The sequence below is a fragment of the Onychostoma macrolepis genome, chromosome 14 (assembly GCF_012432095.1).
Source record: "Onychostoma macrolepis isolate SWU-2019 chromosome 14, ASM1243209v1, whole genome shotgun sequence".
In the NCBI taxonomy this organism is placed as follows: domain Eukaryota; kingdom Metazoa; phylum Chordata; class Actinopteri; order Cypriniformes; family Cyprinidae; genus Onychostoma; species Onychostoma macrolepis.
The window spans coordinates 7,287,154-7,301,698 of record NC_081168.1 but is presented as its reverse complement, the minus strand read 5'-3'; the positions used below and the strand labels follow the sequence as shown (position 1 = coordinate 7,301,698).

The window sequence follows — 14,545 nt, the reverse complement described above, 5'->3', positions numbered from 1 at the left end:
TGTTCAATAAACACATTCACACAGCTTAATTTTGCTAGTACTGATTTAAAGCACTGTATTTCAGTAGAACTGAAAATAAACTGGATATGATTGTCATGTAAAATCTGTAACAATTGATCAAGCATAAAAGAATCATAACAGTGGGTATATGAAAATAGGCTAAGTGTAATTCTGTGATAAAAAAAAAAAAAAAAAAAGGTTTGCTAAAGCTACAGTACCATGCAGCTGCATAAAACCAACAAGCTTCATATGGTGGACATGCAGGCAAGGAGACTAACTGTCAATTTCCACTTACTGTAGGCTATTCATATATAGCCTAACTAACATCAGCTGTGTTTAAATGATCTCACGTAGTCGAATTATTATCTCAATCTTATCGACGTTTTACTTACATGTTTTTCTATCACATATTTTTCCATAACAGTCCATACAACTAAGTTCTGACAGCGATGACATCACAGAGGCTGATCCAGACAGACTGTCCTCTGAGGAGCGGTAATGATCCACAGAAACACGAGCGCTCTCCGGCTCGCGCGGAGTTTACACCGCAGCTTCTTCTGGGAAATATCTGAGAGAGCTATGTGTGGATTACTTCTTAATTTATACAAATATTCTATTGCAGCGAGGGTAAGTAAAAACTAAAGCCACTTTTGTTCTCAAAAACAGGTATAGTTATGATACAGGTAAAGTTAGTCACATTTGCTCCTTTCTTTTGTATAATACTGGGTACTGTAATTTAATCTGCTGTCGCGATGAATGTCTGTACAAATCGCGATCTCTACATAAAGATGACCATGAGCTGAGACGTGTGCATTTACATTAACAACGAGCTTGTAAGAACAAACTTGAACGGAGTCTTTCCGTGCATGCAGTCGGACAACTGTCGGTCTGCTTAGTTTACCAATAATCAATGAATTTAACGAACTCTTGTACACGAGCAAAGCACCCGGATTAACTTTCAAATACAATACAGTTGTTATTAAAATACCAGTGCATTTTCCTCATTTTATCTAATAAAATATCTATCTAAACTGCATCTAATCAGTTTTAATATTTATTACAGAATACATGGGTCTCACCCCGAGGGGGGTTCAATTCAATCAATCAGTCAATCAAATATATAAATAAATGAGTTTAAATAGCCTATTTTATTATCTTAAGTAGATTTTACACTTCTGTTAAGAAAATGAGAGGGATGTCCAAATTCACTGAAAAATTATTTAAAAAAAAGTTGTAGCCTAAATAAAAACAAAGATTGAAGTACGCTTTACAAGAAAATATTTTTTTCGGTTTTTCTACTTCAAAATTTGTAAATGAAATTTGTGAAATTTCACAATTTCTGTGTGAAAATTGTTTTAAAACTAATTCCTGAAATAGTATGTAAAAACTCTGAGATTGTGAAGTGTGCAACCTATACACTTTGCCATCCCATGAGGCCATGTACTGAGGAGAAGCGGGAAAATAAAAATGGGAGAGAACTGTTTCCGGAAGCTCACTTTGGCTCAAGTGTTACACCATAGTCACCACCAAAATCCTCGTAACTTGTACTTCATCAAAAAGTTCATAGTTGAAATCAGTGACCTACATGCTCCGAAAGTATGCAATTTCAGACATGTTTTCTTAATGCTGCAATTTACAAAACAGACTTAAGTATTTGTTCTAGATTATATGTATTTACTATATTAACCCTGAAATAATGATTTGATAATAGATTTGTCTACTTTTTAATGGAACAGTTAATTGAACTTTTTGATTATGTGTTTGTGTGTGTGTGTGAGTATCATATTTGATGATTTTCTTTTGCTTTTTTGGTTCATACATATGATTATAGGATATAGATATAGCCCTAGATGAAATTCTGATAGTTTGTAACGTCTCGAAGAGCAATGAATTTTTAATGAAATCAGTGAGATCATTATAACAGTGTAGCAGGCTAATTTCATAAAATGCATTTAAATATCAGTTGTCACTCTATATTTCCCAATAATTTGTCTTTGTAAGATGATATTTAAATGCTTAGCCTTATGATCAAGCTCTGTAGTTTTATTGTAGGGTCAAAACATTTAAATGCAATGCAGTACAATAATGATTACAAATAAATGTAACTCAAAGCCTGATGTATGTATCATATTTGATACTGACATTTTAACATGATTTTTTAAATGAGAAATGATGTATTGCTAATCAAGTAAATCCAAGTTGCTTCAGTCAAATATATGTTCATCTTGAAATATTATTAACAATATAAAAATTACTGTAATGATAATATCATATAAAATCAGTAGATTTCACAGCAAAAAGACACACATATGATGACCTAAAGGGGGACATTTTTAGTATTATACTAAAAGGCCTTTAAATTGCTAAAAAAGTACAAAATCACATATCAAATATGAAATAGTTGGCTTTATAGAGCAAAATCGTTTGACATGAGTGTTGAAATGATGCATTACTGTGATTTCTTTGTCATATTTACAGTATTTTCTTCTACCTGTTTTTTCAGTTGGCTCTGTAATCACCTGTCACAATGGGTAAATCCTGGAATAGTTGTCTTTTAGTGCTGTTTATGTGGACTTGCTTAGGCGCCCAGCAAATGGAAGATGCATTATCTTTTCAGTTTACTCATCCACTTTACAATGTAATGATATATGAAAATTCAGCAGCAAAAACCTTTGTCGAATGCCCCATAAAAATGGGTATTTTTATGATGAACCAGTCTTGGGACATTTGGTACGTAATAGACTCCGGGGACCATGATCATTTATTCAAAGCTGAGAAGTATGTTTTGGGTAAATTCTGTTTCCTGAGAATAAGAACCAAAGGAGGGAATTCTGCCACTCTTAATAGGGAAGTAAAAGACCACTATCTACTGACTGTAAATGCTATTGAAAGACATACTGGTGCTGAAACACAAACACAAGTTAAAGTGCAAGTTCTGGACACGAATGATCTCAGACCTCTTTTCTCACCGACTACATACCTTTTTTTTGTACCCGAAAACTCAGCCATCAGAACAAGCATAGGCAGAGTTTTTGCCACAGACGCTGACACAGGCACCAATGGAGAGTACTATTTCAGCTTCAAAGAGTGGACTGACATGTTCTCCATTCATCCTACTAGCGGGGTTATAACTCTGACAGGCAAGCTGGATTACTCTGAGGTGGCTCTTTATGAGATTGATGTGTTGGCTGTGGACAGAGGTCTGAAGCTCTATGGGAGTAGCAGCAGCAGTAGCACGGCAAAGCTAAAGGTGCATGTGCTGCAGGCCAATGAACATGCACCTGTCATCACAGCTGTCCCCTTAACTCCGTGGAACGCAACCAGGGATCCCACTTATGCGTATGTGACTGTGGAGGACGCCGATGAAGGGCAGAACGGCGAGATTGCCTCTTTAAGCATCGTAGCTGGAGATCCGCTCCAGCAGTTCAAGGCCTTCAGAACAAACCCTGGGAGCAAAGAATACAAAGTCAAGGCCATTAAAGAAGTGGAATGGGAGGGATATAGCTTTGGGTACAATCTTACATTGCAGGCCAAAGATAAGGGAAATCCTCCAAAGTTTTCCTCAGCGATAGTTGTGAGGGTGAAATCGCCCAGCGCATACACAGAAACTCCTAGATTTGAGAAGAGCGTCTATAGAGTTACTCTTAGTGAGTTTGCGCCTCCTCACTCTCCTGTTGTTATGGTCAAAACTGTACAGAAACATTCAAAGATTAATTACTTGTTACGATTTAAGATACAACAACATGAGAATCAATTCGTCATTAATCCAAACACGGGCCTTATCACCACCGTGGCACCTATAAAAGCAGAAAGTGTCAGTCAATATGAATTTGATGTTGTTACGAGTGACAGACGAGCAGTGGCCAAGGTGGTTGTCAGTATAAGCGATGAGAACAACAATGCCCCAGTGTTTCAAAAGTCTAATTATGAAGCCAGTATAGCTGAACACGTGCCCACAGGGACCAGTGTCTTGACAGTCAGTGCTACCGACAAAGACGATGGCGAAAATGGCTATGTCACCTACAGTATTGTCAATGTAAACAAACAGCCTTTTGTAGTGGATTATTTCACCGGTGTCATAAGCACCACAAAGGATCTAGATTACGAGACGATGCCGAGCAAATTCTCCCTAAGGATTCGGGCATCAGACTGGGGCTCCCCTTTCCGCCTCGAGGCAGAGACTGTTGTTTCAATCACTCTCACAAACCTGAACGATAATAAGCCACACTTTGAGAATATCGATTGTGATGTTACTGTGCCAAGATCTCTAGGGGTCGGTGAACAAATAATAGTGGTGTCTGCTATCGACGCTGATGATCTTGGCGTAGTGCAGTACAGAATTGACAGTGGTAATAACATGAATCTTTTCGAATTGGATTCCAGCTCAGGGGTGCTGACACTTAAAAAGTCACTGAGGGATGGCGACGTGGCGAAACAGTCTTTCCACCGCCTGCAAATAACTGCCAGCGATGGAGAAATATCAAGTACCCCTATGTTCCTAAATCTAACAGTAGTTAGTGCTTTTAAACATGTCCGCTCCAAATGTGCAGAGACTGGCATTCTGAGAACTTTAGCCGGGCTGCTGCTTTTTGGCTCTAAACGACACAGTCAGAAAGAAGCAGAAGATGAATTCGCAGACATCCATTCTGTTAATCGCCACACTCCACGGTTTATAGAGTCCACTCCAACTGTAATAGAAGTTAAAGAGGACCTTCCTGTAGGGACGAGCGTAGCACTCCTCAGAGCTGCTGATTCAGACTCAGGCTTCAATGGGAAATTGCTTTTTGTGATCTCAGGGGGAGATTTTGATAGTTGCTTCACGATAGAATCTGACACAGGGTGGCTTAAAGTTTTCGAGCCACTTGATCGAGAAACAACAGACCACTACACTCTCAACATCACTGTTTATGACCTTGGCTTACCGCAGAAATCCTCATCTCACATGGTAAATGTTAACATTTTAGACATAAATGACAACAGTCCAGAGTTCCTTCAGTCTGAGTATTCAGTGGATATAAGTGAAGACACTGCTATGGCAACAGATATCATTCAGCTTGAAGCGAAAGATAAAGATTTAGGGGTCAATGGAATGGTTAGATACTCGTTTCTTACCAAAACAGATAAATTCGTCATACATGGGGAAACAGGGATTGTAACTGTTATGGGTCCTTTAGACAGAGAAGCCAATCCATCGTTTGTTTTGAAGGTGGCTGCTTTTGACGCTGCAACTGATGAGCCTAAAATGGTATCGACAGCATTGTTATACATTAATTTGGAGGATGTGAATGACAATGCCCCTACATTTATACCCCAACAATACCATATCAGAGTCAGAGAAGACATTGCAGTGGGTACCTTGGTGCTCTGGCTTGAAACTCACGATCCTGACCTTGGCCTGTCTGGACAGGTGAGATACAGTCTAACAGAAGGGGAAGATGGAAGCTTTCAAGTGGATAAAATGACTGGAGCTGTGTACATCTCTCAGACTCTTGATTTCGAAACAAGACAAGTATATAATCTGACAGCAAAGGCCAAAGACAGAGGCAAGCCGAACCCTTTATCCTCATCCTGCTTCATTCATGTGGAGATTGTGGATGTTAATGAGAACTTGTACCGCCCGTCCTTCCCATTCTTTGTGGACTGGGGTGCTGTGAGTGAAGATGCCCCAGCTGGCACTTCTGTTATGAAAGTTACAGCTCACGATGAGGACAGCGGCATGGATGGAGACGTTCGCTACTCCATACGAGGAGGTTCAGGCCTTGGTGTGTTCACCATTGATGAAGACAGTGGTAAGTTCATTAGTATTCTTGCGTTTTTAAATATCTTGTTCTGTGGAAAATTAAGCCTGGCTCTTTAAGTGCAAGGATTCAAAACAGTGTTAAGGAATCTACAAAACACATCTAAAAAATATTATGAGCAAATAATGGAGGCTTGTGAATTAATTTTCTTTGTTCCTAAGAAAAAGCATGTAAAAAGTACAAAAGTGCATTATTCATTTATTTGGTATGTAGATTCCTTGTTACTAAACACTTATTGTGATTTTTCTTTTTTCAGTATTGATATTAACTGATGACAGATTGCCCCACAAAGTGTTTGGACCCTTTAAAATATTGTGCTTTGCACTGTGAACATCTTTGCCTCACAGCAAAATATAAAACCAAGTGTCATTTATATTATAAACACTGTAAAACAATTAAAGCAATACATAATAGTAGACAAAATAATAGACTTTAAAATAACATGGTATTGTTCAAAATTAAGAAAAAAACAATATTTGGACACTTTCTGGAATTCAGATGTTACTGGAACATGTTCATAGATAATGTAATGAACTACAGTGTACCTGTGGTTCCTCTGATACAGTAGGACCTGAGGAGAACTGGCTTTGTACATCCACTAAAAATCACCTTGAGATCAGTTACAAGCAGTGTTGGGGGTAATGCTTTACAAGTAACGTAAGTTACGTAATCAGATTACTTTTTCAAATAACTAGTAAAGTAACACATTACATTTAAACTTACTATGAAATTTTTGAGTTACTGCAACTTTGTTTTCCCATTATTGACTGACATCTCTCCTGTCCTTGTGTTGAGAGAAATTGCGAGTGAGATGTAAAGGCACTTTCTTCAGCCTAAGACCTGTTAATTTTGGTGTGAAAGGCCTTTACATTTGCCAAAAATATAGCTTTTGGTTTTTTAATGTTATTTCAAATAAATGAGCAAGTCCAGCTCAGGTGACAAAAAGTCAAACGCAAAAGTAACATAATGCATTACATTCCATAAAAGGTAACTAAGTCATGCAATTAGTCACTTTTTTATTGACTATATTGTTGTAAGACTGTGTCTCCGTGTCCTGTGTTTTTCCCCTCCTCTTGTGACCATATTTGGCGTTCCTGTCCTAGTTTTGTGTTTATTAGTTAATTAGTCCCCAGCCCTGTGCAGTTAATTTCCTAATCTCCTTGTATTCTTAAGTCCTGTGTTCCCTCTCCTCGGTGTTCCGTCTTATATTGTCAATGTGGTTGTATGTTCGTTCTTTCCCAAAGCGCTTGATTAAAGAGTGTGTTATTTACTATATTCCTCGTCTCCGCGTTTCCCTGCTCCGACAACACAAGCCTGACAATTGTAATGCATTACTTTACAAGTAATCTGTTAAATGGCTTAGTGAAGTGAACAATGAGTGGTGTTACTGTGGTGTCAGCATATACCATTTAGAAATGTTTTTTTTTTTTTTTTTTAATTTTTTTTATCTAATGTAATGAAATTTATTAATTTTAAGTGTAACTGAAGTGTCCAGTACATTTCAGGGCCACAACATGAATTTTTAACAAACAATGCTGATTGCATTTGTACCACAGTGCTATCTAAAGACATGCGAGAGAAAAAGAGGGGAAAACAAAGAGCGATGCTGGACACTTTCACCCTGAGGAAAGAGCTTATCAAGTTTTACTGGAGTTGTAGAAGCCACACCGCTACCTTTAGAACAAAGCCCACAGCGTGAAAGCAGACACTGCCGAGAGACAGACGAACAAAAAGAGCTGCCTCATCTCCCTTTACCCCCTTAATCACTCCATATTTTATGTACAATGTCTGCCCTTTACACATTTAATCTTTTATGCAAATGTCTGCGTTATGAATTCTCAATTCCCTGCTAGATAATAGACCCATTTTTTGCTTCTATGTTGATTACAGTTTTCATTTCAAAAGAATATTATTAGAGTTGTGTCAGTTGTTCCTACTTTGGTTAATTTCTGCTCCATCCTTATCTAGCTTCAGAGTTTACAATGCAAAACTCTCAGTACCATGTGACAGTTTTATGGCAGCTCCATTGGTGCTTTCTCAGTCTAAATATTTAAAGCGCCTTTTGTTTTTCAAGTGCTTAACATGTAGTGCAACATGTTCCTTCTTTTCTTTGTCACAGGCATAATAAGGACACAAGAGATCCTCGATCGTGAGACTACTAATCATTACTGGCTCACAATCTATGCTACCGATCAAGGAATTGTGCCACTTTCCTCATTTGTGGAGGTCTACATCGAGGTTAAAGATGTCAATGATAATGCTCCACTGACATCAGAGCCTGTCTACTATTCTTCTGTATCTGAGAACTCCCCAAAAGGCGTCTCTATCATCCAGATCCAAGCATTTGACCTGGACACAAAATCAAGCGATGATCTCTCATATAAAATAACCAGTGGAAATCCACAGGGATTTTTTGTCATTAACTCCCAAACAGGTAAGTTGATACCTCTCATAAAAATCGGCCTATGGATTTGTGTTTTAAAAATGTTAAATTTTTTATTTTAGCATGATTATTATGATGAGATCCTAAAAATCATCCAGATATGCTTTATTATAGGTCTGGTTCATTAAAACAAAGTCATTTGTGTTTCATATGCAAAAAAAGCTGTATTTGAGTATATACACAAATAGAGATGAAGCTTTCTTAATAAACTGCAACATTTGAGTTTTGTCCACACCCTTGAGGGAGATCAGAATCAAACATTTATGAACAATAACGTCAATGTTCATACATGTACATGTAAACAAGACACATGTGATATATAAGTTTTGACATGAAATCTTTCTTGAAGTTTTTCATACAGTAGACATAATTGATATTCACACCAGCTGGTTAATTACATTCACTGAGCAGCACAAGTAATGAATGCAGCTAATTAATTTGACGCGTCAATTGATTTCTCCTCCACCAAATTACTTGCCACACTCAGTCAGCTCAGCTTAAAGTCTCAACAGTGCAAGTAAAAAAGTTTTTCAAAGGATTTCCCTGCCAAAGTCAATCGAACAAACTGAACTTAGTTGGTACATTTAGAACTGAATTTTTTTCCGAGAAAGAATTGTGACCGTTCAGAGTGTTTCAAGGAACAGCAAGCACAGTACACTCTAATGTATGACTCTATTTGTGTTTTTTTTTCAATAGGAATTCAATATAAAGGAAACACTCTCTGAGGAGAAAACAAAATCTAGGATAGATTCATCTTTTTTGTTAGGGACTGACCCTGTGTCAAGAGAACAGCTTGAATCTTTTATTACTGATAGAAAGTTTTCTCAGTCAGGGGAAGAAACACACTGAACTATATCATTTGTCATGCACAGGGCTGGTGACAACAACATCTCGGAAACTGGACAGAGAAAAGCAAGCGGAGCATCTTCTTGAGGTAAGCTGCACCCTTTAACTGATGACATTGTATTTGGACAAGTTCATATGACTTCTATTTTCCACAGAGCATAAAAGGACAATTTTCATGCTCCTTTTTCCCTTACAAAGGGAAAAAGTGACCACATGTGTCAAGCTCCAAAAAGGACACAAAAGCATTTTAAAAAGTAGTCAATGCATTTGTGCACTATGCTTTGTCTGATTTGTGAATGAAATGTACTTTTGAGACATTCTAATTTAGTGTTTCACTAAAACAAATGACACAGTACAGGTTTAAAATGACATGATGGTATGCGTTACTGATTCCAAATTACATGACAAAAATTGTAGTTTGTAACATAATATATTACATTACACATTTTGGTAATATAATGGGACAACTTTTAGATTACTTTTGATTTTAGATTACTTATTTATCACTTTGATTTAAATCATTTCAATCATATTGATATAAAAATACAAAGAAAATATATTCCATTCATGGTTATTACCAGCGTGAAGTGCATTAAATATTATATTAAATCAAGGTTTCCCAAAATGGGGTTCATGATTTAAATTTAATTAATTAACTGAATTAATTTTTTTGCTATTGTGTGAATAGTGTGTAATCATGTAATCAATAAAAAGTGTCTGATTAAGAGTTTTAAAATGTAAAAACAATGTTAAACTGGTGCCGTCACCCGGATGGGAGTGAGGTTTAAGGGGGGGTGAGTGTAGCAGAGGCCAGCGGGTAAGTGCTGTGCAGATAAAACCTCACTCCCCTGATCTCAAGAGGCGCTCTAGCGACTGACGCTAGGGGCTGTGGCCTTTAGCCTCCTTGTTAAAGCGCCCACCTCCCCTGCCGGAGACTGTGGTTCGAATACCGCTCGGAGTGGGGCGAGTAGGACCACAACACCTCCATCATGTTTACTGTGGCAGTAGTTTCTTAAGCGCTCAGGCATGAGATCTGTTTTTTTTTCTTAATAAACAGATCACTGTTTCGGATGATGGCAGCCCATCCAAGTCTACAGTGGTTCGTGTGATAGTCAGTGTATTGGATGAAAATGACAACAGTCCCCAGTTCTTGGAAAAGAGCTTTAAAATCAAGCTGGTGGAACGACCAGAGGCAGTCGAATGGGAGCCAATTTATCGAGTGATTGCTTATGACAGAGATGAGATTCCCTCCTCTGATATCTCATACACAATCGAGGAGGGTGAAGAGCACGGGAAATTCTTCATTGAGCCCACAACTGGGTTTGTGTTCTCCAAAGAGGTTTTTTCAGCGGGAGAGTATCATATTCTCACGGTACGTTTATTTCAATTCCTAGTCTCCAAATGGTGTCAGGCTTAATAGAGGTGTATTTGCGGCTTCAGACTGAATGAGCACATGCCCCTTCATACTGTATTTTTGATCCAAGTGGATTTTGAATGCAATGTCAATTTTCATTATTAGATTAAATTGTAGTTTGAATAATGTGGAAGAAATCACCCATTATCATTAGTTTTTACAAGAAAAAAACTGTATATCAGTATAGATTTTAATTCGTCAGAAAGCAAACATATCATTTTGCTTTTTAATCTCTTGATCACATTTCTAAAAAAAAAAAGAAGAAAGAAGTGCAGATAAAAAAAAACAAAAAAAAAACAGTATATCCTCTTAAAAAAATGGTTCTTGGCATGTTGGTACACTATGTCAAGAAACAAGAGAAAACATTCTCACTTCTCTCTTGCAGATTAAAGCATCAGACAGTGGAAGGCCTTCAAAGTCGTCCATCTGTCGGTTGCACATTGAGTGGATTCCAAAGCCTAAGCTGGCTAAACAACCGCTGGCGTTTGAGGAGATTCCACTCTCATTCTCTGTGATGGAAAATGATCCAGTGGCCCATATGGTGGGAGTCATCAGCGCTCAGCCACTTGACTCCCCAGTATGGTTTAGAATCAAAGGTAAAAATCTAAAGCTCTACAATATTTCCAAAAATGAATATTCTGTCATCTACTCACACTCATGTGATTCCAAACCCATATGACTCTCTATCTTCAGTGAAGCACAACAGGAGAATTTTTCAAGAGTATCGTGGTCTTCTCTATTTCATGCAATCACTATGAAGCATCCAAAAAGGACATAAAAACTGTTCATATATGACTCATGCACTACATTTTAAACCTAAAGTTATACAGTAGCTTTAAGTGCAGGCTAAAATTGAAGCCATTATTCACTGATAATCTTCCTCTCCAGTGGTCTGTTAAAAGCTATAAAAAGTCAACGAGTTAAACTCCAATACTGAATAATGAACATATTTAAGTCTTGTGAATTGATTCATTGAAAAGGTATGACATTTACTCAACTTCATATTGTTTCAAACCTGTATGAGTTTCTTTCATCTAACAAAATAACATATTTTATAGAATGTCAGTTGTTTTGTATCCATACAGTTTCAGTGTTGTTTGGTTTCTTCAAAATATCTCATACAGCCTTGGAATGACATGAGGGTGAGTAAATTATTTTGGGCTTTTAACTTTGTTTAAACTCCAGTCTAATCCTCACACAATGTTTTTGAATGGGTTCAGAAGACATATCACACAAATCATGTATCACTTTTTATGGTGCTTTTTGAAGTTTTAAAGCCTCATTCACTGCAATTACATGGGGGAAAATCATTGGTACATTTTTCCATTTATCTTTGAAAGCCAGAACATCATCAGCATTAGAATGCCATGAGGGTGAATAAATGGAAATAAATTTTTGGGGGGTGAATTACTCCTTTAAAAGAAAGTAATAAATACAATGTTTAGTCATCTGTAGTCATTCTTGATGTTTCAGCTCTTTAGAGTTCAATATTTATTTCATCTTCAATAACCCAACCTTGATTTTGCCCTAATCAGCTTTCAACTAACTAAATGTTTTTTATTTCCTCTGCCACCTTCTTGTCTGCCTCCTCTGCTTTTCTATTCTTTCTTCACAAGGAGTCACACATGTCAAAGAGGTTTTTCACATCCTACAGATGGCTTATGACCTGAACTGTACAGCAGGTATCTGCTGATAAATAGAAATATCCCTTCTTGTTTTTCGTGCAGCTCTTGCATTATTTCCTATCATATCTTCCAGAAAGAGTTCAGAATTTGTATTCTGTGGAGAGATCTTGCACATTATTTACTTTCTTTGAATGTTTGCTACTTTAATAGCTGATGCAAATGATATATTATGCAAAAATTACACCTGTTAGTGAACAGCATTAAAATGGGACCGCTGTCTGTATTTGTATGAACAGGTGGAAACGCTGACAGCCGCTTTGATATGGAGAGGGCGAGTGGCACAATCATCATTGCTGGCGCTCTAGATGCTAAACGGCAGTCAAATTACAACCTCACTGTTGAAGCAACAGATGGAACAAGATCTATCAGCACTCAGGTGTTTTGTCTTTAATGGCACTTACCAAGAAATTGCCCATGCATTTATAAAATTGGAGTGGTTGAATAATGGATGGAGGATAAGAAAAATCATTTTTGCTTTTGACAAAGATTGTATACACGTGCATCTGTATTGTGACAGGATAATTGTTTTGTTGCTTGGTATTACCTATACATTCCGTCACAGCTCAAATTGCAAAAACCATTTAAAATGAACAAGATTACATGCCTCACAAATAATGACAGATTTGAATTCATCTGAAAGCAAACATATCATTTTGCTTTTTCCTAAACTCTTGATATCGTAACCTCTTGATCACGTTTCTAAAAAAAAATAAAAATCCCCAAAAAAGAAAGAAATACAGATTTTAGTTGTATCTATTTCATTTCTTTGTCTTGGTACACGTGACATTCCAAATCGAAAGATCAGGTTTAATCTCAGTAGAACATATTCAATTTCATGTCAAAAACATGATAACTCAACTAGCTGGAATGTACCCTCCTCCTGCATATTGCAATATTAGACTTGGCTGGACTCAGGCTCTCTGGCTGTCTTTATAATGTACAGGGTGCCTTTGTCCTTTTGTCATGGTGTGGACATACCTCTCCTTGGGCGATACCTGCATGTATCAGCCAAGCCAGCCAGCCTTATCAGGTCACAGTGTGAGACTCATCCATCAGTGTGAGCAGACCCAGAGGCAAAGAATGATGTGAGAGGGAGTAATGTTTTAAAAGAGAGCTCCGTTTCAGCCCTCAGTCCATCGCTCCTGTTGCAGAGAGCATGCCCTCCAGGAGATTGCACTCAGTACAGTTTGTCATCCCATAATGGGCTTCTTACTTGTGGGCAGTTTCAGGGTCTGTGTGAATTACAGATTTTCATAAATTTGTGTCTCGGGTCAAATAATACGCATTGGGTGCCCTTATGTTCTTGTTGCTTGAGTAAACACACATTCTCCAAAAAAACATGTGTATTTACAGTATGATAAACTTAAAATGTGGATTTTGGACATGTGCTATGATTTTGATGGAAGTACTTCTTTAAAAGCAGCTGAATTTTTCCTATTTGACTCTCAAATGATATCACTGCCAGTATGGTTACTACAAGTAATATAATACAATATAATTTAATATATGAAGAGTTCAGATGCAAAAGCCTCTAAGTGCTGTCTAAAATTTTCTTCTTGAATGAGCATTTTTATCAGGCTCCTACATGTAGGTTCAGTAATTTTATTCTAATGGCAATGTATAGGTGTTTTTCTATGCAATTAAATTGAAATAATTGAACATAAATATAGGAGGCTGACAAAAATGCTCTTTTTAGAAGAAAATTTCAGATGGCACTTAGAGGCTTTTACATCTGAACTCTTCGTGTGTTAACCCTGTGTAATGAGGAGTCAAAGGCGAGCGGATCCATTTGCAGTTTTTATTAGTTCAAGGTCAGCAAAACAATGATCAATCACCAGCTTTAGGGATAACACAGATAATCCAGAGACATAGTCGTATTCCAGGCAGAGGTCGGGGCAGGCAGCAATCAGGATAAACAAGGTCGAGAAATGAGAGCAATGATCAAAGGGGCAGGCGGCAGGGAATCACAAGGAGTACAAACAGTCCAAGATAATACACGGCAGGAACAAACACAAGGAAAACGCTCGGAAATGTCAGACTGGGCTAAACAAGACTTCGATCCTGGACCGGATCATGACACCCTGTAAAGCCTGACAACAATATTCAGAAAAATGTATCTGAAGCCTGAAGCATCATATTTGATGCTTACATTTTCACATTATTTTACAATTTTAAAAATGCTGTATCGATAATCAAGTAAACTGGAGTTGCTTTAGTCCAGTAAGTGTTCATATTGAAATATCACTAATAATATAAAAGTTATTCTTATGTTTAGTTCATAAAAATCAATAGAAATTTCCCAGAAAAAAGACCTGAAGGGGGATGTTTTTATAATTAACTAAAAGGTCTTTTACTTGTA

At 37.3% G+C, this 14,545-nt stretch overlaps 1 protein-coding gene across 1 annotated transcript in view; it reads left to right on the top strand.

The window, feature by feature from the left end:
- The first annotated feature begins 560 nt into the window (after positions 1-560).
- fat1b (FAT atypical cadherin 1b) overlaps positions 561-14,545 on the top strand; it is a 40,662-nt gene continuing 26,677 nt past the window's right edge. The window contains 8 exon segments of the mRNA XM_058798779.1: positions 561-627; positions 2,504-5,789; positions 7,918-8,232; positions 9,114-9,175; positions 10,145-10,459; positions 10,887-11,097; positions 12,118-12,183; positions 12,423-12,562. Coding sequence (XP_058654762.1) covers positions 2,528-5,789; positions 7,918-8,232; positions 9,114-9,175; positions 10,145-10,459; positions 10,887-11,097; positions 12,118-12,183; positions 12,423-12,562 — 4,371 coding nt within the window. The 5' untranslated portion in view covers positions 561-627; positions 2,504-2,527.